Raw genomic sequence first — 22,470 nt, 5'->3', positions numbered from 1 at the left:
AAGTGACAAACTGGCCACCCTCAGAGATGACTAAAAATGGGTGGATTAACTCTTATTCCACAAATGCAATATTTATCCGAATGCCTTGATTCAATTACAGGTAGTGGCTTGCATAGAACATATTCTTGAAAAAATGTTTGGGTTGACGTCCTCTTTAAGCTCTTGGTCAGTTACCACAGTAATAGACTCTTTGAACCAAACCTGGTGTTTATCTCAATGAAACTCAAGCTTCTCTCTGTCTCCGCCCTCTTTCAGAGCCACACACTCCATTTCATTTACTCATTCATTCCGTTCGCAGGTGAGTTTTGGCATAGCCTTGTTCTGTCGTCTGTAAATCTGAGTCAGTATATGAAAAGTCCATCAGGCACAGTATCACTGAAATAATGTTTCTTTTGAATTTACTCAATTTTAAAAACAAAAGTTTTTGTTGAATTTACTCACTTTTGTTTCATCAAGTGATTGTACAAAATATAATCATCTGTATTTAGATTTTTTTTAAGTAGATTATACATCTATTATATAAATGTATCTGGATCAAGATGATTTTATTTTGTGCAACCACTTGATGAAACAAAAGTGAGTAAATTCAACAAAACCTTTTTTTTTAGTGGCGAATGAGGGGTATTAAAATAGCGTCTGTGTAAAATAGTGACATCAATGGTCCATTTCAGGAAGCAGGTTTAGTGAAAACTCAGAGTCTGCTAACCCTGAAATGAAGAAAAGTCTGACTGTTCTGTTTCAAGAAGGGAGTTAACTCAAACCAGAGAAAGTGGGGTAACTCTAGCCGGTTTAATAGAGAGAGGTAACTTAAGCTCCTTGTCAGTTACTGCAGTAACAGACACTCTGAACCTAACCTGGTCAGGAGCAGATTTATCTAAGTAAATCTCGAGTTTCACTCTGTCTCCACCCTCTTTCTGAGCCACACACCACTTTTAATTTACTCATTCCTTCAGTTCACCCAGGCGAGTTTTGTCGTAAGCAAGGCAAGGCAAGAATATTAGTGTAGCATATTTCATGCACTAGACAACTCAAAGTGATTTACATAAAACACCAAGAGCATGACAGGAAGAGAAATAAAACATTAAGAATTAAAAAAATAAAAATCATAGCGTATAATTTTATTTTGTAAAGTGGTTGCACGAAATATAATCATCTGGATTAAAATAATTTTTAAAGTAGACATATACATCTACTAAATAAATGTATCAGGATCCATATGAATTTATTTTGTGCAACCACTTGATGAAATAAAAGTGAGTAAATTCAACACACCATTTTTTCAGTGAAAGTGGAGACAAACGTGACATGTCTTTATGATAATGATCCCGTACGTGGATTAAGGTGCAGCATTACTACGCAGAGAACTAAAAGGGAGCTCAGACATCGCAGTGATGTTTTAGCATTTCCAGAAAATTATCTTTTTTGAGCAATACCATTTCACGTGACAGCTCATCATCTACATTCACTGAAATAGGTTTCAGTTGAATATTTACACAATTCCTTTAATGTGGTTGCACGTAATCAAGTAGATGACACATCTACTTAAAAATGTATCTGGCTCCAGATTATTTTATTTTGTGCCACCACCTGATGAAATATAATTGAGTAAATCCAATAATTTTTTTCAGTGTACACCCATGAGATTATGCCAAGGTATGTTTGAACATTTTTTTTTATATATCATCAGATGTTAAGTGTGCTTCCCCCCTGCGAGCTTGCACCTAAATGAAATAAATTCATCGGCGGAAGCAAGCAGTTTTCCTCTGTTAAATTATTGTGATTACAAAGGACTTGAAATTTACACATATATTGACCCAAACAGCAATGTTTTCCCACGTCCCTCGCTCGTTGCCACGGGTGACTCAGCAAATCATTCATGCTGTCTTTTCATGGTTGCCATTGCACGCGCTTAACTCCAGGTGAATTTACTTTGAGTTGAGTAATCTGACTGAAATCAGATGTTCTGGACCCGGAAAATCTGAGTTTCCTAGCTCAGAGTAGGTCAACCCAGAGTTCAGGATTAGACTCAGTGTTTGATGAACATGCTTCCTAAAATGTACCCCTGGCCATTTCCTTGAACAACTTGCATTGCTCACCTACATCTTGTAAAAAAAAATCAGATTTGCTTTTCAGTTTACAATGATAGGTTTATAGAATGACCTAATCAACAAATTTCATTACATATATTTAAGGATAAAGGGTTATGATACAGAGTAATGTGTAATAAATAATGAGAACAGTGTTACTCGTGGACAATTGCTGTAAATGGTTAGAGTACATAAAGGTAAAAACAATTGGCAAATATGGGCCATTTGGCGCTTATTTTGGCTAATGTTTGAAGTTGGCCGGCCAATTAATCAATTGGCCTCTGATGATAACTGTCTCCAATTCCACTTATATCACTTTTAGTACAAAATATATACTGTAGCGCCACTGTTTGAAAAGGACGAGATTACCTACAGTATGTGAAGAGGATTGCACTAATCTGAACAGTGATTGGCTAAAACAACTGCTTATCTCCTGACTGAATAACGTGTTGATGGGGAGGTTTAATTAAAAAAAAAAAAAGGGAGCAGAAATATAGGTTATGAACTCCAGAATATTTCAATGTCCCTATATTAAACCTCTGAAAATGGCCAATAATGGTGATGACTGATTGAATTCTCGTTTATGGTGAAATTTGTATTGGAAAGCGCATGGCTAAATTAATACAATGAATCTAATGATGAACATGTAACTGTCGTGCTGTTTAAATGAGTGCTTTGACATACTATTAAGCTTCCCATTATTTTTACAGTTACATAACAAGGAATCATCCAAAAAATAATTTACAATTTAACAGTCAAACGAAAAAATGAACATACATCAGGGTGGGGATCCATTTTTTTCCTGTAATTTTTGTCCTACTTCCTTTATAGGTCTAGTTGTTTATTTGGTTATGTCAATTAGTCTGGCCCTTTTATTTCCCCCTTACTTGTACATTTAATTCTACTTAAAATGTTAGTACTGATACATAGGTGAAATTGCCTAGTTGTTTATTTGGTTATGTCAATTAGTCTGTCCCTTTTATTTCCCCCTTACTTGTACATTTAATTCTACTTAAAATGTTAGTACTGATACATCTGCGGGGTTCTTCCTTGGCCCACAAGTTTGCTTTCATTATCAGTTTTCAGCACCACGGACAGCAGCAGCATGCATACCCGTCTTACAGTATTCATAGAATCCATTTCTCTAATTGTCCCACCTGAAAATATACAGTAGCAGCATTGCTCGAACGGTTGCAACATGTATCCATCTAACAGTATAACAACAGTTTCTGGGGTGATGAGCAATATTGATATTAACAATAGTTGTGCAACAAGCTGGTGTGATGAACCATGTACTGAGTGTCAAAGTACAAATGAAGCCAAACGACATCCACATCCCTCAAAGTGAAAAGCCAGTTGCAGCATGTTAGTCAAATGCCTGTTATAGGTCTGAGTTCGCTGTGGTCAAAATAAGACAGCTCATGTATACAAAGAAGGTGTCATGTCATGTCATGTCATCTTCCAAACCGCTTATCCTATATAGGGTCGCGGGGAGTTGCTGGAGCCTATCCCAGCCGTCAATGGGCGAAGGCAGACTACACCCCGAACTGGTCGCCAGCCAGTCGCAGGGCACACATAGAGACACTGTCACTGAGCGGGAATCGATCCCACGCTGCCCGCACACAACTCAGGCGTGTGTACCACTACACTATCAGCGGACTACAAAGAAGGTGTTATGCTGCTTGTTCGGCACCGTGTATGTGCCTGACACTTGCAGGCCTCTTTGTCCGCTGTGACTTCTACTTCTATTTGGCACTACAGTACTTGTTGGTGAAGAAGATGACAATGTCTGCGTTTTAAAGGTAAAAACAAAGAGGTTTGGTGCTGATAGTTCTGTCGCGCGTCTCTCTGCTGTCGTTTTATTAGTAATTAAATAAATCGACCATTTCCAATGATGCTGAGACAGGCTCGTTTTTCTCTTGCTAAGTATGGTCGCTTGATTCAGATTATGCCTATAACGCAGAAACGTTTCCGTTTGTGAACGACAGCAACACTGAACGACGAATCCGTGTAAATATAACCAATAAATTAACCTGACGTTAGCTACCTCTAGCCCAACTTGTTAAACTCGCGTTTAAAAATACTAAATTTTAAATCGCATTAATGTTGGTTGTCCTCCTTTAAGAGTGTAAAGATGACATCAACAGGTTTCACCACAGCTAACTAATATCCAAGGAAACTGTCTACGTCGCAGATCGCCCTCGTCTACATCACAGGCACGCGTATGTCACATTCGCCCTATGTCGGTTTTGGGGGTGTGTTGGAGTGCCACCGCTGCTGCTTGACATCAAAGCGCGAAGTGTGTGCTAAATCGCGCTTCAGTGGTCGTCTGCTTACCATCAGTAGTTGGCTTCTTGAGCACAATGGACAGCTCCTCGATACTAAAGCTATACCAGCGGTCCCTCTGCTGAAGGAGGCCTCAATGGCGGCACCGATTGGGCAGCTCGAAAGCTCGATTTAATCCGTTATTGGTCGTCCTTACTGCCAGTCATGCACGTACGTCTTCTACTGCTCAAGCACGGTCCATATGTACGTGGAAGTGATCAGCCGTGATTTCTACATGGCATCGTCTCCGTGTTTAAGTGCGAGATCAGGCTTACTGCGCCAATGTATGGCTCACTTTCAAGCTAGTAGAAGAATAAACTCGAACCGGTATGTCTTCATATCTGTGTAAGGTAGTGATTAGTGGCTGCCACAAGGTGTCGCCTTTTGACCATTTGTTGTTCAAGGAGATATGCATGTCTGTACTTTTCGTCCCTGTTGGGACCCAGTAGTATTGCCTGTATCTGCGCGCAGCGTCCATCTTGTGGCAGTCTATCTTTGATTTTGATAAGGTTAACGTCGCTGCTATCATCCTCCATTCGTTACCATTATCTTAATATGCTATCCATGGTTTATGTTCTGTTAATATTGTTTTTAATACGTGTTGACATGCCTATTTAGTTTGTGTGAATGAGATTGAAAATAATGGTTGGGAGAATTGTTGTGTTTTGAGTTCTTGAGACATCAAGTGTTTTATGTTGTATTTTGTATTTTTATATTTAACTGCACAATTGTGATGGCAGTCTCTTTGGGTGGATATTTGTGCCACTAGAAACTGAATTGCTTAACTTGAATATATGAATTGAAAACTGAATTATTAAATCGAAATTTGACTATTTGAATTGAAAAACTGAATCATTGAATTACATAAATTGTATATTTATTGTTTAATTTGAAACTGATGTGTTCGATCTGAATTTGATTTTTTTTTTTTTTTTGTTAAGAAATATATCCCAATAAACTTGAAACTGGATTTAAGACTGTAAAATGTGTTTTTAATTCCTCGAACAAAAGTGCAACTCACTAAAAATTCAATGCTGCAAATGCTCTCATTCAGTTCGACGAGTAAAAATTGAAACCTGAGTGAGTGACATACCGGTAACTTTAGTATGAGCAATCGATTGAAGATACAGAGATCTCTTCTTCAGCAGCTGTTAACTCTTATAACACCTTTTATTAACCATTGTGGTACAAGCCATCGGGTCACGGAGGGATGGAAAGACGCTTCCTTTCAAATTTAGGAAAGGACAGTGTACTTTTAGCAACGTATGAAAACGAAGCGCCGTAGTCAGTGCATCTCGATTTCTGGGTTGTTTTTTCCAACAATAACGCCAATTGAACTCCATGCCTTAGGCATTACTGACACCTAGAGGTAGAATCAGCAAATTTAAATATGCTTTTTTCTTGCACTGTTTAAAAACAAAACAAAAAAACAAACCAAAAAAAAAAAAATAATATATATATATATATATATATATATATATATATATATATATACATATACACAGTGTTGGGGTAACGTGTTACAAAAGTAACGCAGTACAGTAATGCTTTACATTTAGGCAGTAACGAAGTAATGTAACTTGTTACTCCGATTTTTTTGGGCACAAATTTCAGGACTATAATACATATGTTGACATCTGTATTTTACATTTAACAAGTAGGTCTGTTCATAACATCACTTGATCATAACATATTACTTCCAAGAATACTTAAATAAAAAGTTCCTGTCTACTTGGAACTTGAGTGAGCGAGTCAACTCTCTGCCATGTAATTCAACTGTCTTTCCACCATTGACAACATCTTGAAGGGCTGAGAAGTTATTGTTTGTGACAATAATCACTGTCACAGTTTCATAAAATAAAATGCAAATCATCGACACAAAATACAAGCAGGAACAAACCTAAGTAAAACGGAGCGAATAATTTGCAAAAAAATAAGTCACTGTGCTTTTTAGATATGATTTAATGAACTTAGTGCCATCAATTGCCATATGTAAAACGTAGTGATTCTGATTGGCTGTTCACAATCAAAACGCAAATCATCTGCCGGTGACAAATGACGTCACGCTAGGCACCAACAATCGGACAAACTACAAAAGACGCCATTATTAGAGTCTGATGCGCTCGTTTCTTATTTACCTTTTTTTTTTTAAATCACCTCGAAACTTTGTCTCAATGTAGTAAAAGAAAATTAGAACTAACTGAACTTTCAATTATTTTAAATAGAAAAATAATAATGAAAAAGGAAAAATCATTTAGTCAGGTCAGTTTTGACTTCAATACATATTTTTGCTTTTATTACACATGCTCTGTCTGTGTGTTTCTTTCTATCTATCTATCCATCCATCCATCCATCTATCTATCTGATTATATGTTATGCATCACTATTATTTGTGTGTAAATGGCAAATGGACTGTCACTTCTATAGCGCTTTTCTACCTTTGGTACTCAAAACGCTTCACACTGTACCTCATCTACTCCTTGATGACGCAGCATCGGGAGCAACTCGGGGGTTCAGTATCTGGCTCAAGGATACTTCAACATGGTCACAATGGCCGGGGATTGAACCCACAACCTGCCGGTTGGGAAAGGACCACTCTACCACTGAGCCATGCCGCCCCCAGTGTGTAAATTAATTTGAGAATAATGATAATTTCATTTGTGGTTTATAGTCTGTGATTATTTATTTACTGGACAAAATATCAGTTCCAATATTTATATTTAAAAAATCAATCTTATTGATACACATATTGATCAAAGGTAGTGATGTGCCACCACACCATAGAGTCGAAACATTTAATATTACAGACCACACTATATAGTTAAATATGCTCATAAGTTAACTTTACCAGCTAGAGTATGGCAGCAAATTTTACATTTTCCTTTTAAGGTCTTGAAATCATTATTAGATAAATGAATCCCCGATTTTTGAAAAAGTAACCTAAAAGTAACTTAAACTTGAGTAACGCATTACTCTACATACTCTACAAATAGAGTAATATTGTAAAGAAACGTATTACTTTCACATGCAACTAACTGGTAATATGTAATATATTATATTTTGGAAGTAACTTGCCCAATATACACAAACACAAACATACACAGCTGGGCATCAGCCCTCCATCCCCGGTTTCTGTCCTGCATATTCAATTGACCCACGTGGTCCAGGCTATCCCTTGCAGGCGACAGCCAATCGGCGTCGAGAACGTAATGTTTACGTCATACGCAGTTGCCGCACGAGCCGACACACTGCCAAACTAAGAAAAAATATCAAACACAAATAACTGACACACACAGCGTTGTCATCAGTGAAATAAAAATAATATGGGACCGCAAGGAACACCACACCCTTTTTCCCTACTTGACCGCGTTTCAAGAGTGCGGCACCTGCATGTGACGCGGTAAATGTGCGGCAATTTACCTACCGAGCATGATATATATATATATATATATATATATATATATATATATACACACTACGGCTGTCAAACGATTGCAAATTAAAAAAGGCTTAAAAATAATTTGATAATTTGAAAAATAATTGATCGTAATTAGGCGGCACGGTGGTCGACTGGTTAGCACGTCCGCCTCACAGTTCAGAGGTTGTGGGTTCGATCCCAGCTCCGGCCTCCCTGTGTGGAGTTTGCATGTTCTCCCCGTGCCTGCGTGGGTTTCCTCCGGGTACTCCGGTTTCCTCCCACATTCCAAAAACATGCGTGGTAAGTTGATTGGACTGTCTAAATTGCCCCTAGGTGTGATTGTGAGTGCGGATGTTTGTCTCTGTGTGCCCTGCGATTGGCTGGCAACCAATTCAGGGTGTCCCCCGCCTACTGCTGGGACAGCTGGGATAGGCTCCAGCACGCCCGCGACCCTTGTGAGGATAAGCGGTATGGATAATGAATGAATGATCGTAATTAATCGCAATTCGAACTATCTCCACAATATTCCATATTTTTCTGTAAATTGTTGATGGAATGAAAAGATCAAAGACACAAGATGAGAAAAGTTTTTCGACCTACAACACACTGTCCAATTTGGAACGTAACAGCCGAAATGGCACGTTCCAATGCGGCCACACTTGGCTATGCAGTCAGCCTCACTGAACTTTTTGTTCACTGAAAATTGGTGCTTGTTTGATGAGGGCTTACCTCACTCTCACGCTGCTTCACTCACGCAGAAGGTGGCGGCTGCAAACAGTGTCGGACACCGCACGCGACTGCTCGGGAGGCTACCCTGTGACATGAAGACACAGGCTCATGTTCACCTCCACATGCTGGGTAGACAGTAAGGAGCTAATGTTTTTGTGCTAACGCCTTTTGTTTTAACACCCTGAAGCTAGTTTTTGCCATTAGGCGTCCCGTTATTCTACCTTTAGCCAGGGATGGAAGGAGGTGGGTGTATAAAGATCCAATCTGCCTGCCCCACTGCTCACTGCAAGCCGCCATCTCCCTCCTGGGAGTTGATACGAGTTTGGCGTAGCTAAATGTCCGGGGTTCGGGGTTCGTGTGCACATTCAGTATTCAGCATTTGAGTGGGGCCCAATACGTCTGTTGGTTGTACTCATTTGCTAGCGATATTAGCAATAACATTACGCGGTGGAGACGCTAGCATGTTAACATTCGTGTGCACTTCAGGGACCACTCGGAAAACATTCATTCAAAGAATATTACAGTGTATTTAATATTTGCGTTACGCACCGGAGACAACTTGCCTTCACCGTCAGCGGGGGGGTCCAAAGTGGCCCGCGGCCCGGTACTGGTCCGCAGCCTGGTGCTTGGGAACCCCTGCCTTAGTGTACTTTTACTTGTTGGCCCTCATGGTTGCGTAAAGGCTAACTTGACTTCTATTTTCGACGTTACGGCAGTTTTAACATGTGCCACCAACACGGAAGCAATGCCGTCCCGAAATCATATTCAGTCTCTAATTTAGGACGTGATCAAACCGCTGGTTAATTGCGCTGTCATTGTATGATACGGTACAAGACAGTTCTTTGGCTTACAGTACTTTTTGTTTTAACTTTTTCAATATTGTTGACCATGATGCCCATGTTGAAAGGAAGGTGCCTTAAATTGCACTGCAAGGCCTTTTTATGAAAAATAATCAAACTTTTTCTTCATTTATTTTATAAACACTTGCTCAATAAATAATTCAAAGCAAACACTTAGCACAAAATGTTTGGCAGGATACCTTGGAATATATACACTATAGCATTTACAAAATAAGAGTGTATCCTGCCTTATACTGTATTGTGTTGTGTTCTTAAATCCTAAATGGCCATTTTAGACATTAGGGGTTGATTTTTTTTTAATGGGCAAAAGCGTTTTATCAAATAAAGACAAAGTTCTATTTATCTTGTTCTTCCTGATCCAAAGAAACAATCCAATACGTTACTCAAAATCTGTGACCGATCCGAACAGTGACTTATGTGATCCATTGTGCCACTAGTGAGTACCAAAAACAATCTCCTGGTAGTCATGTGAGTACCCCATGAAAAAAATTATATGCACCCCTGTATATGTCTATAAATTCACACGTGCATATACATATTTTAGTGAGATTGCATCAAGCAGGACATCTTGGCCCTTGTTTAACACAAAGTTGTATGAATGGTAAGTGCATTCACAGGATAATTGTACCTTCTGCTATTGGAAAATCATTTGTTTTGAGTCTCACCACTTCATAACCACTGAACTACACCCGATGAATGCAGATCTGAAGCAACACATACAAACATACTACCTATCTCCATCAGGTGAATTACAGGTGACAGAACTCTGACTCCCACTGACCTGAATGGAAACAGTAGGCTACTGTTGAGCTACAAAAAATAAAAAAGAAAGCATGCATGGTGTTGGGCCACTAGAAATACCTCAAAAGGTTTGTGTTTATAACCAGTGACATATAGATGAAAACATTTGTAATAATTTGACCAAATTTAGTGAAATTGGATTATTTCCTCACATCATGTCAAACACCATTTCAAATTGGTAATCACAGAACTAATGGACAACAAGTCCAAAACAACACTTTAATATTTGCCATGAACAATTTATGTACAACTCAACAAGTTCACTTAAGTATTTTCATTGCAAAGGTAAAGTGATTTAAACATGCCTCAGGAGTGAGTGTTCACAGCAAGTTTTGAGAATTACATTACATGTGCTCCTAAAGAAATGGAGAAATAGATGACATAACTATAACCAATATACAAAAGTTTTATTACAAAAAAAAACTGTTCTACATTGTTTTAACATTAAAAATGACAGCATTTTTTTTTTAAGTGAAACTAGAAGTCTGAGTAAAATGACAGTGAACAGCACCACTAACCACAAACCTAAGCAGTGCTTTAAGCAAAACATTTCTTTAAAACCTTGCTGATACATTGCTGTCCAGTGACCGTATGGCAGGTTATGTCCTTCAATATGGTACAACAAACCAAAAGTTGACTCTTAATATAGCAACAAGGACCTAAAGAAATAAGGGGACAAATTGAGGGGGGGGGCTGAATAACTAAATCCCTGAATTTGACAAGGAACAGGTCTGATCACCTGAAGAAGTGGATCAACAGGGACAGCAGGCTATACGGTTTGAACACCCACACAAAAGAATTTAGCTTAATGCATTGCAAACATGCATAACAACCGCTTGATTAATCATCTTCGTCATCATCATCTTCCTCATCCTCTTCATCATCATCATCATCATCATCATCATCGTCATCGTCTTCAACTGGTTGTGCTTTCTTGGGCCTACCTGGGCCACTCTTCTTGCCAGCGTCAGTTTTCCCTGAGCCACCTGTCGCTCTGTAAGCAGCAACATCCTGCAATTGATAAGTGCAGGTGATACATCAAGTTTAGGCAAAACACTGTTCAAATCTGGTGAAATACAACGCAAGAGAAATGTCATTACCTTCTCATATTTCTCCTTCAATTTGGCAGCTTTGGCCTCATACGGAGCCTTGTCTTTAGCACTCTGTGTTGACCACAACTCTCCAAGCTTCTTGGCAATGTCTCCAATTGAGATACCAGGGTTCTCTTCCTTGATCCTGGGTCGGTGGTCCGAGCAGAAGACAAAAAATGCAGAGCTAGAGAAAAGGAAATAATATTAATGCCAACACACGCACACAATGTTATATTTATTCTTAACTTACGGAGGCCTTTTGGGGGCATTAGGGTCCTTCTTCTTTTTTCCCTTTTTAGCACCTTTCGGAGGGACATAACTTTTCATTTCTCTGTCATATCGAACCTTGTCATTCTTGGCCATCTCCTCAAACTTCTGCTTTTCCTTGCCAGACATAGTCTACAAATAATAAATAAGTTCATGGGCACAATGCACTGAACAAGTTATTTACAAAACACCATGCAAACACTGTGGTAAATTACAACTAATGCCAAGATAAAGGTTCCATAAGAAATGTAGCATTATATTTATAGCAAAATACCCAAGCAAGAACTTTTTTTTTTTTTTTTTTTTAAATGGGGATGGTGTGAATTACCTTCCATCTTTCTGAGCACTTTTTGGAAAACTCTGCAAAACCCACACTGGTTCCTGGGTGCTTCTTCTTGTGCTCCTCACGGCAGGTCGCCACAAAGAAAGCATAAGATGAGGTTTTGCCTCTGGGCTTGTTTGGATCCTTTGTCATGGCTGCTTTTTATCTAAAGACGATGGATAAAAGTCAAACTTTCAGCAAAACTCAGTGAAATTTTGTAGGAGTACGTCAAAAGACCATTTACCGACTAAAACAAATATTCTAAGTAAATATGTACATATGTGAGAGGGAGCTTTATGTTGGTAATAAACGCAACTAGAGAGTACAACTTGTTAGTATTGAACAATCTTGCCATCGAATAAATAGGGCACTGATTCTGAAAGATGCTTCATGGACTTAATCGGCTTTCTGCCTCGAAGGGACAAAAAGACGCGACTCCATTTTGTATCTTCCCGCCTAAAGTTAACTTGGCCAAAACTTAATAAGGGGCTGAATAAGTCACTCTAGCCCAGCACACGACGTGTTCCCTGCGTTAAACGTAACATATTACCAACATTAAGAGTGCAAAATGAAGCGAGGTCCTTCGAACCAGTTAGTTGCGAAAGTTGAACGCGCGGCCATCGTGCAAAGCTGTGAACCAAATGGCGTTTCAGCTGCAGTTGTTTACCAAGAAGCAGGAGGCCTACGCAGTTAGCGCCTCACAAACAAATGTACTCACTGAAAATAGTGTCGATATCACCAATAACATTGAACAATTACTTTAAATTCATGACGGTCAGTTTAATATATTTATACCCAAAGGTTCAGTAGTATAAGATATACGCCGAGACAAAAACATGGATATCGTGTACCTGTAATAGCCTCCAACAAACGGTTTACATCGGCTAACACAGAATAATAATGATCTAAAAGCGTGTAACCTTACCTGTTAACAGTCGAGACAATCTAGGGCGGACTGAAGAAAGCGTAGCGGTTTTGTCTCGGTCTGCGACGCCACACTAACTTGCCTTGAAGTACTTGCAGAACTCCTCCCCCACCAGCCGCGCATTGGTCAAATCCGAGCGTTTCAATTTGAACCCAGAGGACGAGAAAGAAACGTCACTTTTGATTGGTCGTAATACTAAGGAAGGAAACAGCATTTGAATATGTCTTGTCTGAATACCGATTGGTCAGTCGCGGGGTTTAAACACATGGCGCGAAAGGTTCTTTGTTCGAAGTTTTAAAAAAAAAAAGTTTCCTCCACAGTTGTTGGGCTTCTTTTCGTTTCGAGCATTTGTTTTGTTTAGTTTCGTTTCGTTTCGTTTTGGTTTGGATTTAACAAAGTAAATGTAGAGCAACATTGAGTCAACATTGCTTACTATTATACAGTAGAGTATGCAGCACACTAATCATGTATGATGAACCTGTTGCCTACTGACAGTACCGTAATAACCTACTCTAACCATGCGTACAAAATATTTGTATGCCAAATAGCAGGCTTGAGACCGATGAGACTGGTCTGAGACTAATTAATTGTATTTTCGCGACACACCACAAATAATATCACAAAGAAATGACATCCATCCATCCATTATCGATACCACTTATCCTCACAAGGGTAAAGAAATTACATGAAAACAAAAAAGAAAAGTGCATGAAGATTAGTTAAGAACGATAAAGCACTGTTTTCTTGAATTTCCCGTTCTTTTGACGTCACCCTAGTTTTTAAAACAGCTCACCTTTCCACTCATTAATAAACAGAACATTACAAAACCAAGTTTATGATTCATTTTCGATTCGAGTTATTAAACAGTAGGGGACGCTGTGAATACTTAAGGATGGTTGGTTGCCCGACAAGGCAAAAACGAAGAAGACGGCGAACGTAGCGTCATTCCCATTAATGTGAACTGAGCTAGATACGCCCCTTTTAGTTAGCGTGCCTATGTTGATGCTAAGATAGTAGGGGCAAAAGCGTCAGCAGATTTCTTGTGTGTGGACGGCAAGGAAACCGATAGAACAATGCCGGCAGAATATGCTGCATAAGGTTGCGAATAATGACGTACGATTAAGAACAAATAACTGGGAAGAATCTATCACACACAATAAAATAGCTTCGGTCTAAATGTCCTGTTTTATTAGCAGACATTTTGGTGTTGACAGTTAAGGGCAACCTTCCCGAAAATCTGTTGCAAATGGTTGATTTACGACTAAATATAAATGTTAATGCATTGACTATGATGCAAATGTCGCCCCCGCCAACATGGCCGCCATGTAGGCACGTCGGTTACTTGGGTTGTGCTACGATTCAGTGGTTAAAATCTGCATACATTTACATTAGTACATCCACACTCCAGTCTGGTAGGTGGCAACGTACTTGCACACAGGAAAAGAGTACGGATGAAGCTTTTAGACATGACGGGAGAAGCGTCCGTGGACTCCAACACCCTCTGCCTATTTGATGTTGACGGCACCTTGACAGCCCCGAGACAGGTACAGAGTGAGCGAGTGAGTGAGTGAGCGAGTGAATGATGAGCGAGTGAGCGAGCGAGCGAGTGTGTGAGTGTCCGCCGGTCCTCAGTGGCCACCCGGGCCTGACTCCACAGCGCTCTTTCTAGTGGGGTGTCGGTCGTACAAAGCCTGCCATAATGCTTAGTCCAGTCATCACTGGTTGGCTTCGCCTCTTTACCATGTAAACAAGAAGCTGTTTTAATGTTAAGTCTGCAACTGCGATTATTAGAATATTAAAGTCAAGTCAGCTTTGCTTTTATTTTCAATGTTCAGCATTACTGTGAAGCAGAGTTCCCCCATCTTTATTGAGTCAAGACACTCATTCCAAAAAATACCATACACCACCAATCCAGACTGTAAACTAACTCAGTGTGAACACAAAGTTGATATTCACTGGAAGCCATGATTTACGTAAGGTATGAATGGCAACAGGTGGATAGATTATTGTGTGCTATCTAACGTACGACACTTACTGTAATTGCTGTTTCTTCCACCATAAATCAGTTATGCAGATAGCTGGACAAAGATATATTTGTAATTAATAATTACTTTATTTTTTTTTCCCAAAATAATTTACAATGATCTGTCACAATACTCTGGTTGGGAATCAGTCACTGCTGCAAAGTAGAGTGGGAGGTGACTTAAAAATCAAAGCATTATTATATGTCTTGTCACTCTCATTGCCGCTGATTGCACAGTTAGTAAATGTCCATATTATCGTTCAGTCATTCTACTTCTATCATGTACAGGAGCAGTGGTCACCAACCCTGTAATGCAGGGATGGGCAAGTAAAATGCTGGAAGGGGGCAGGCAATTTTTCATCAGTGCTACTTGGGGACCACACTCTTCCTAACCAGATGTATGCCCAAAATGCTATTTAAAATTGTTGAGTGATTTGCTCTCATTATGTGTTTATATCTGTTTTTCCCCCCTATGATTTGTTTGTTGCTATGGCAACCTGGTGACGTGATCTCTTCAGTCACGTGACCTAATCAAATGGAATGAATGACACCTGTGGAAATAAAAACCCGTTTATCCGTGAAAGCGGATGTTCACGCAAAGAGAAGCAACTTGTGTTTCGTTATCACGTTGAACGTTCTAACGTGTTAACAGACTCTGCTAACAGGTTATGGGCCCAGAATGAGTCATAACGCACAGTGAGCCAAATCGAGCTACCAGGTGAAGGTCGCGACGTTCACTGCGTGCACCTGTGGATCGAATTAGAGTAGTCCCATCAACCAATATGAGTAAAAAGGACAAGGGCGCAGTGACAAGTAGCCGCTGGGCGAGACTCGTGTTTGATGGTGACGAAAGAAATTCTGAACTTTGGGAAACAAAATTCTTGGGCCACCTCTGCCTGCAGGGGCTGAAGAACACTATTTTGAATGAACCCGCTGCAGACGATGGAAATGATGACAAGAAAAACGCCCAGGCATATGCAGAGCTCATTCAATTACTGGATGACAAGAGCCTGTCGCTGGTAATGCGTGACGCATCGGATGACGGACGCCAGGCGCTGAAGATTCTCCGGGGGCACTAATTGAAAAAGAAATTGAGAATAAAGGGGAGAAAAACAGCAGAAAAACGCGATCTTGAAAGAGAGAGAAAAAGACCGGATTAATATGGTGATTATGTTTGTGGATTTGAAGAAGATATGACAAACATTGACTATTGTTACGGACTATGTGCAATGTACCTCAAACATATGAAGAAGCAATAAGGTGTGTGAATGCAAAAGAGTGGACTGATGCTATGGAGGAGGAAATTCAGTCATTAAGAGACAACGCAACATTTACCTTAAAGGGAGGATGGGGTGGCCATGTTTTCACTGACAAGTTGATTTTATATATTTTTTGATCAGGAAAATGAAAAGAGTTGACATTTTCTATTTTATCCATTAATTTTGGAGAAATTAGGAAATAAGTAACGCCATGAATAACGCCCCTTGATAATGAGCAGAATGGCCGCGCCCCTAGTGTTGTATCCTTGTTCGGCCGGCGTCACGCTAGGGACCGATTCCAAACTCTCCATTGAAAATCATTGTACTTTTGTTGCTTATAACGTCCAAAAACGGCAAACAATTGGCACCAACATGTATGTGGACATCCCTACTAATGCCCACTTCAACATATCAAAAGGATTAACCTCTCCGTGGCTGATTTATATGAGAATGAGGAAATCTGGAAGTCAGCAGAGCTACATAGGCTGAAACCAGCGCACACTGCTTCTTTGCTTAAACCTAAAAAAAAAAAACACTGCTTCTTTGCTGATCACGGTTAGGGCGGGCAAGGCATTAAACACCAGTCAGGATATTAACTGAGACCGAAGTGGAAATGAGACGTGCACATTTATTTGGATGAGGAATGGCCCCAGATAGCGCGGATGTTTGTCTCTGTGTGCCCTGCGATTGGCTGGCAACCAATTCAGGGTGTCCCCCGCCTACTGCCTGAAGACAGTTGGGATAGGCTCCAGCACGCCCCGCGACGCTTGTGAGGAGAAGCGGTATAGATAATGGATTGATGGATGGCCCCAGATTTTCGACTTACAAGGCGCCGTCCAATTTGCAAGGTAACAGCCGAAATGGCACGTTCCAATGCGGCCACACTCGGCTGTGCAGTCAGACTCAGCCTCTCTAGAAATGTTTGTTCGCTGTTCGATGAGGGCTTTCGTCACTCACACGCCGCTTCACTCGGGCAGAAGGTGGCGGCTGTAAGCAAGCAAGCAAGCAAGCAGGGACACCCCACGCGACTGTGACTGAGGCGACATGAAGACACAGGCTCATCTTCACCTCCACACGCTGGGCGGACAGTAAGGAGCTAATGTTGTTGTGCTAACGCCTTTTGTTTTAACGGCCTGAAGTTCCTAGTTGTTGCTATTAGCCGTCCCAATCCCCTATTTAGCCGGGGAGGGAAGCGGGGGGCTTCAATCTGCCTGCTGCTGCTACAAGCCACGGTCTCCTTCCTGAACGAGAGCTGACACTCATTTAGCATCGCTAAATGTCCGAAATATAACCAGTCGGGGTTCGTGTTCGCATTCATGCTCTTGTCCGCTTCAGCTTGTTTAAGTATACACTTTTATACTTTCACAGGTTGAAGTGGACAAGAGTAGTAACGTGCATTTGCATTTTGGTGGCGATCGGTCGCCGTTTTAGACAACAGAACTGTCATAGCGAGCAATATTACCACGCATGCCTTACTCGCGTGACGTAGACCACTGAGACCGAAAAGATAACAAAAGCCACGCCCCAGAAGGGGGAGGGGAAATTTGTTGTAAACCTAATCACAAAAAAGACCTTAAGTCACTACAGAGTCTTTTGGGGGGGGCACTTTGGTACTGCTGTCATTTTTACATGCAAACCTATTATATAAGTGCCAATGTTAAGCTCATCCCAGTGTCCCTTTAACCATTCTACCTGAGGGTAAAGAAATAGTGGGGGTAAATGGGTCTACGCGATGAACAATAATAATGACGGATCGGACAAGTACAAGGCACGGTATGTTGACAGAGGTTTCAGTCAAAAGAGGGGTGTCAACTATGACGAGACCTTTTCTCCTACAGCCAGTATGACCAGTAGCAGGGTATTGGCACAAAAAGCAGCACAGGATAATCTGATTATCCATCAAATGGAAACTGCCTATTTACATGCACCAATTAAGTGTGAGATTTACATTGAGCAACCTGAGGGTTATAGAGTCAAATCTAAGGAAGGTGACAAACTAGTGTGTAAACTGGAGAAATCCCTGTATGGACTAAAACAATCGGGACGCAACTGGAATAAAATGTTGCATGATTATTTGTGTGAAATACAGTTTATACAGAACCCGATTGACCATTGTGTGTATAGTATGGTAACTGACAAAGCGCAAGACCACATAATTATATGGTTTGATGATTTGATCATCGCTGCCAGTAATGATGTTGTCTTGACACATGTCAAAAACGCTAAAGTCTATTTTTCTGATGAAAGACTTGGGAATACTTACACATTTTCTAGGTATTGACTTCGATCAAACTGGTGATTGTGTAAAAATGTCCCAATACAAATATGTATGTAAAATACTGGACAGGTTTGATATGGTGCACTGTAGACCTAGAATCACACCATGTGAACAAAAACTTGATTACAGTGATGATGCCCAAGTAATGGATGATGTAAGGAAGTATAGAGAAGCTGTTGGTAGTTTGATCTATCTTGCAACCTGTACAAGACCAGATCTAAGTTTTGTTGTGAGCAAACTGGCTCAGTATTATACTAGACCAACTACCCAACAATGGTTAACTGTAAAGCATGTCTTAAGGTACTTGAAGGCAACTCAAAACAAAGAACTTTGCTTCAGGACATGCAAAAATGTCAACCTAATCCATGCTTACAGTGACGCTAATTGGGCTGATGATATTGGTGACCGCAAAAGCACTACAGGTTATTGTATCAGTTTAAAAGACCAGGGACCATTAATTTCATGAAAGACCAAACGACAACCTACAGTTGCATTATCAACTTGTGAGGCTGAGTACATGGCTTTGGCTGCAACCATGCAAGAGTGCCCTACACTTGAAGCAGCTACTGTATTGTTTTGATGGACAGACCTATAAGTGTGTTATATATGAGGACAACCGGGGTACTATTGCTTTGGCTAAAAACCCTGTACATAGACATCGCTGCAAACATGTGGACATTAAATACCATTTTGTGAGATCTTTGTTGAGTGATAACCAGATAAACTTAGAATACTGTCCAACCAATGAAATGGTTGCAGATGTATTTAACAAAGCCAGCCACCAAAATGAAATTGATGAAGTTTGAAACATTTATAGGGCGGCACGGTGGTCGACTGGTTAGCACGTCCACCTCACAGTTCAGAGGTCGTGGGTTCGATCCCGGCCACGGCCTCGCTGTTTGGAGTTTGCATGTTCTCCCCGTGCCTGCGTGGGTTTTCTCCGGGTACTCCGGTTTCCTCCCACATTCCAAAAACATGCATGGTAGATTAATTGGACACTCTAAATTGCCCCTAGGTGTGATTGTGAGTGTGGATGTTTATTTGTCTCTATGTGCCCTGCGATTGGCTGGTAACCAATTCGGGGTGTCCCCCGCCTACTGCCCGAAGACTGCTGGGATAGGCTCCAGCACTCCCCGCGACCCTTGTGAGGAGAAGCGGTTTAGATAATGGATGTATGGATTATGTTTGGTGTATGAACGTGACTGTATTTAACTAAATTGTTTATATAGACTTTTCCAAATGTGAGAAAGTGATTGAGTGATTTGCTCTCATTATGTGTTTATATCTGTTTTTCCCCCTATGATTTGTTTGTTGTTATGGCAACCTGGTGACGTGACTTCTTCAGTCACGTGACCTAATCAAACGGAATGAATGACACCTGTGGAAATAAAAAACCCATGTACCCATGAAAGCGGATGTTCACGCAAAGAGAAGCAACTTGTGTTTTGTTATCACGTTGGATGTTGTGCAAAAAGACTCTGCTAACACAAATATGAACAAAATACGTGCATTTGTGTGCTTAATATACGCATTTCGTTTTTTCATCATGCATTTTTCACTGCATATATAAAAGATCCACTATCCTAACCCAACAACAAAGCATTTGAAGCAAACAACAACATAATCACATACTGTAATTTTTGTTTTTGTTTGTTTATTTGTTTTTGAGCAAGCCAACAAAAGAAGTTCATAAACAAAACAAAAAAACAAGAGGTCACCAAGACAATAGGTCACCATTTTCAACCATTCTACACATGCTGCTTCTCTATTCATATATTGGAGATCATAATCGTCTAATCGTTTTCCAGTGCAAAGGGGGACTCTCTTGTTAAAAATTACCATTCAAGGATGGCACAAAATTGCTGAGCCTACAATAAGTGCAAGTGCATGAAGTTGAAAGACCTTGAAAAAAATCAGAAGGGAAACAAGAAAAGAGGAAGTAAGAAAACAATGAAAGAAGGAAGTCAGGGGAAAAAGGAAAACAAAGAATAATCGAATCAAAAAAAGAGAGGAAGCAAGGAACCAAGATAGCAAAGAAAACAAGCAAGAAAGAAAACAAAGTAATAATACAAAATAGTAGAAAGGAACTATGAGGCGAAGAAATGAAGAAAGGACACTAGGAAGCAAGGAAAGGAGGAGAAGGAAGGAACGTGGGGATGAAAAATCGGGGTGTCCCAATACTTTTGAACAATATGGCCGCTTCATTAGGGACACCTGGGGATAAAAATTCTGGGTGTCCCAATATTTTGAACAACATGGCCGCTTCATTAGGGACACATGGAGATGAGTATCCCCAGTCTGGCTAATGTTCCTTCCCGAGATGGCCGCCGCACTAGGGAGACCTCGGGGTGAGTATCCCCAGTCTAGCTAATGTCCCTGTCCAAGATGGCCGCCGCACTGGGGAGACCTCGGGGTGAGTGTCCCTAGTCTAGCTAATGTCCCTGGCCAAGATGGCCGCCGCACTGTGGAGACCTCGGGACGAGTATACCCAGTCTACCTAATGTCTGTTACCAAGATGTCCGCCGCACTGAGGAAACCTCGGGGTGAGTATCCCCTGTCTAGCTAATGTCCCTGCCCAAGTTGGCCGCCACACTGGAGAGAGCTCAGGGTGAGTATCCGCAGTCGAGCTAATGTCATTGCTCAAGATGGCCGCCGCAATGTGGAGACCTCCGAGTGAGTCTAGCTAATGTCCCTGCCCAAGATGGCCACGGGGAGAACTCAGGGTGAGTATCCCCAGTCTAGCTAATGTCCCTTCCCAAGATGGCCGCCGCACTAGGGAGACCTCGGGGTGAGTATCCCCAGTCTACCTAATTTCCCTGTCCAAGATGGCCGCCGCACTGGGGGGACCTCGGGGTGAATATCCCCAGTCTAGCTAATGTCCCTGTCCAAGATGGCCGCCGCATTGGGAAGACCACGGGGTAAATATCACCAGTCTAGCTAATGTCCCTGCCCAAGATGGCCGCCTGTCCAAGTTGGCCGCCGCACTAAGGAGACCTCGGGGTGAGTATCCCCAGTCTAGCTAATGTCCCTGTCCAAGATGGCCGCCGCACTGGGGAGACCTCGGGGTGAGTGTCCCCAGTCTAGCTAATGTCCCTGTCCAAGATGGCCGCCGCACTGTGGAGACCTCGGGACGAGTATACCTAGTCTAGCTAATGTCTGTTCCCAAGATGGCCACCGCACTGAGGAAACCTCGGGGTGAGTATCCCCTGTCTAGCTAATGTCCCTGCCCAAGATGGCCGCCGCACTGGGGAGATGTCGTGGTGAGTATCCCCTGTCTAGCTGATGTCATTGCTCAAGATGGCTGCCGCAATGTGGAGACCTCCGAGTGAGTATCACCAGTCCAGCTAATGTCCCTGTCCAAGATGGCCACCGCATTGTGTAGACCTTGGGCTGAGTATCCCCAGTCTAGCTGATGTCCCTGTCCAAGATGGCCGCCGCACTGGGGAGATGTCGTGGTGAGTATCCCCTGTCTAGCTGATGTCCCTTCCCAAGATGGCCGCCGCACTGGGGAGACCATCCCCAGTCTAGCTAATGTGCCTATCAAAGATTGCCGCCGCACTGGGGAGACCTCGGGGTGAGTATCCCCAGTCTAGCTAATGTCCCTGTCCAAGACTGCCGCCGCACTGGGGAGACCTCGGGGTGAGTATCCACTAATGTCCCTGTCCAAGATGGCCGCCGCACTGGGGAGACCTCAGGGTGAGTATCCCCAGTCTAGCGATTGTCCCTGTCCAAGATGGCCGTCGCACTGGAGTGACGTCGTGGTGAGTATCCCCAGTCTAGCTAATGTCCCTTCCAAAGATGGCCGCCGCACTGGGGACACCATCCCCAGTCTAGCTAATGTGCCTATCCAAGATTGCCGTTGCACAGGGGAGACCTCGTGGTGAGTATCCCCAGTCTCGATAATGTCCCTGTCCAAGATGGCCACGGGGAAAACCCAGGGTGAGTATCCCCAGTCTAGCTAATTTCCCTGTCCAAGATGGCCGCCACACTGAGGAGACCTCGGGGTGAGTATCCCCAGTCTAGCTAATGTCCCTATCCAAGATGGCCGCCGCACTGGGGAGATCTCAGGGTGAGTATCCCCAGTC

General features: G+C 41.7%; 3 protein-coding genes across 5 annotated transcripts in view; 1 reads left to right on the top strand and 2 right to left on the bottom strand.

Moving 5' to 3' along the window:
- The window catches only part of wdr17 (WD repeat domain 17), a 245,828-nt gene extending 241,076 nt beyond the window's left edge, over positions 1–4,752 (bottom strand). For all 3 annotated transcript variants that reach the window (XM_086033934.1, XM_086033935.1, XM_086033936.1), the window contains exon 1: positions 4,425–4,752. In XM_086033934.1, coding sequence (XP_085890060.1) covers positions 4,425–4,427 — 3 coding nt within the window. In that variant the 5' untranslated portion in view covers positions 4,428–4,752. The remainder of the gene's footprint in view (positions 1–4,424) is intronic.
- A 5,673-nt stretch (positions 4,753–10,425) lies between these two features.
- Positions 10,426–12,990, bottom strand: hmgb2a (high mobility group box 2a). The gene is made up of 5 exons (XM_086033967.1): positions 12,826–12,990; positions 11,907–12,066; positions 11,562–11,710; positions 11,321–11,495; positions 10,426–11,231 (listed from the first exon to the last, which is right to left on the bottom strand). The coding sequence occupies exons 2-5, from the start codon at positions 12,051–12,053 to the stop codon at positions 11,061–11,063; spliced, it is 642 nt and encodes a 213-aa protein (XP_085890093.1). The 5' UTR covers positions 12,054–12,066; positions 12,826–12,990; the 3' UTR covers positions 10,426–11,060.
- A 1,212-nt stretch (positions 12,991–14,202) lies between these two features.
- The window catches only part of pmm2 (phosphomannomutase 2), a 28,585-nt gene continuing 20,317 nt past the window's right edge, over positions 14,203–22,470 (top strand). Inside the window, exon 1 of the mRNA XM_086033084.1 lies at positions 14,203–14,369. Coding sequence (XP_085889210.1) covers positions 14,277–14,369 — 93 coding nt within the window. The 5' untranslated portion in view covers positions 14,203–14,276. The remainder of the gene's footprint in view (positions 14,370–22,470) is intronic.

Source organism: Filicampus tigris, chromosome 6, assembly GCF_054856515.1.
Source record: "Filicampus tigris isolate MCC_2025a chromosome 6, RoL_Ftig_1.0, whole genome shotgun sequence".
NCBI lineage: Eukaryota > Metazoa > Chordata > Actinopteri > Syngnathiformes > Syngnathidae > Filicampus > Filicampus tigris.
Note: the sequence above shows the minus strand (reverse complement) of the source record. Positions and strands in the feature narration are given on the sequence as shown.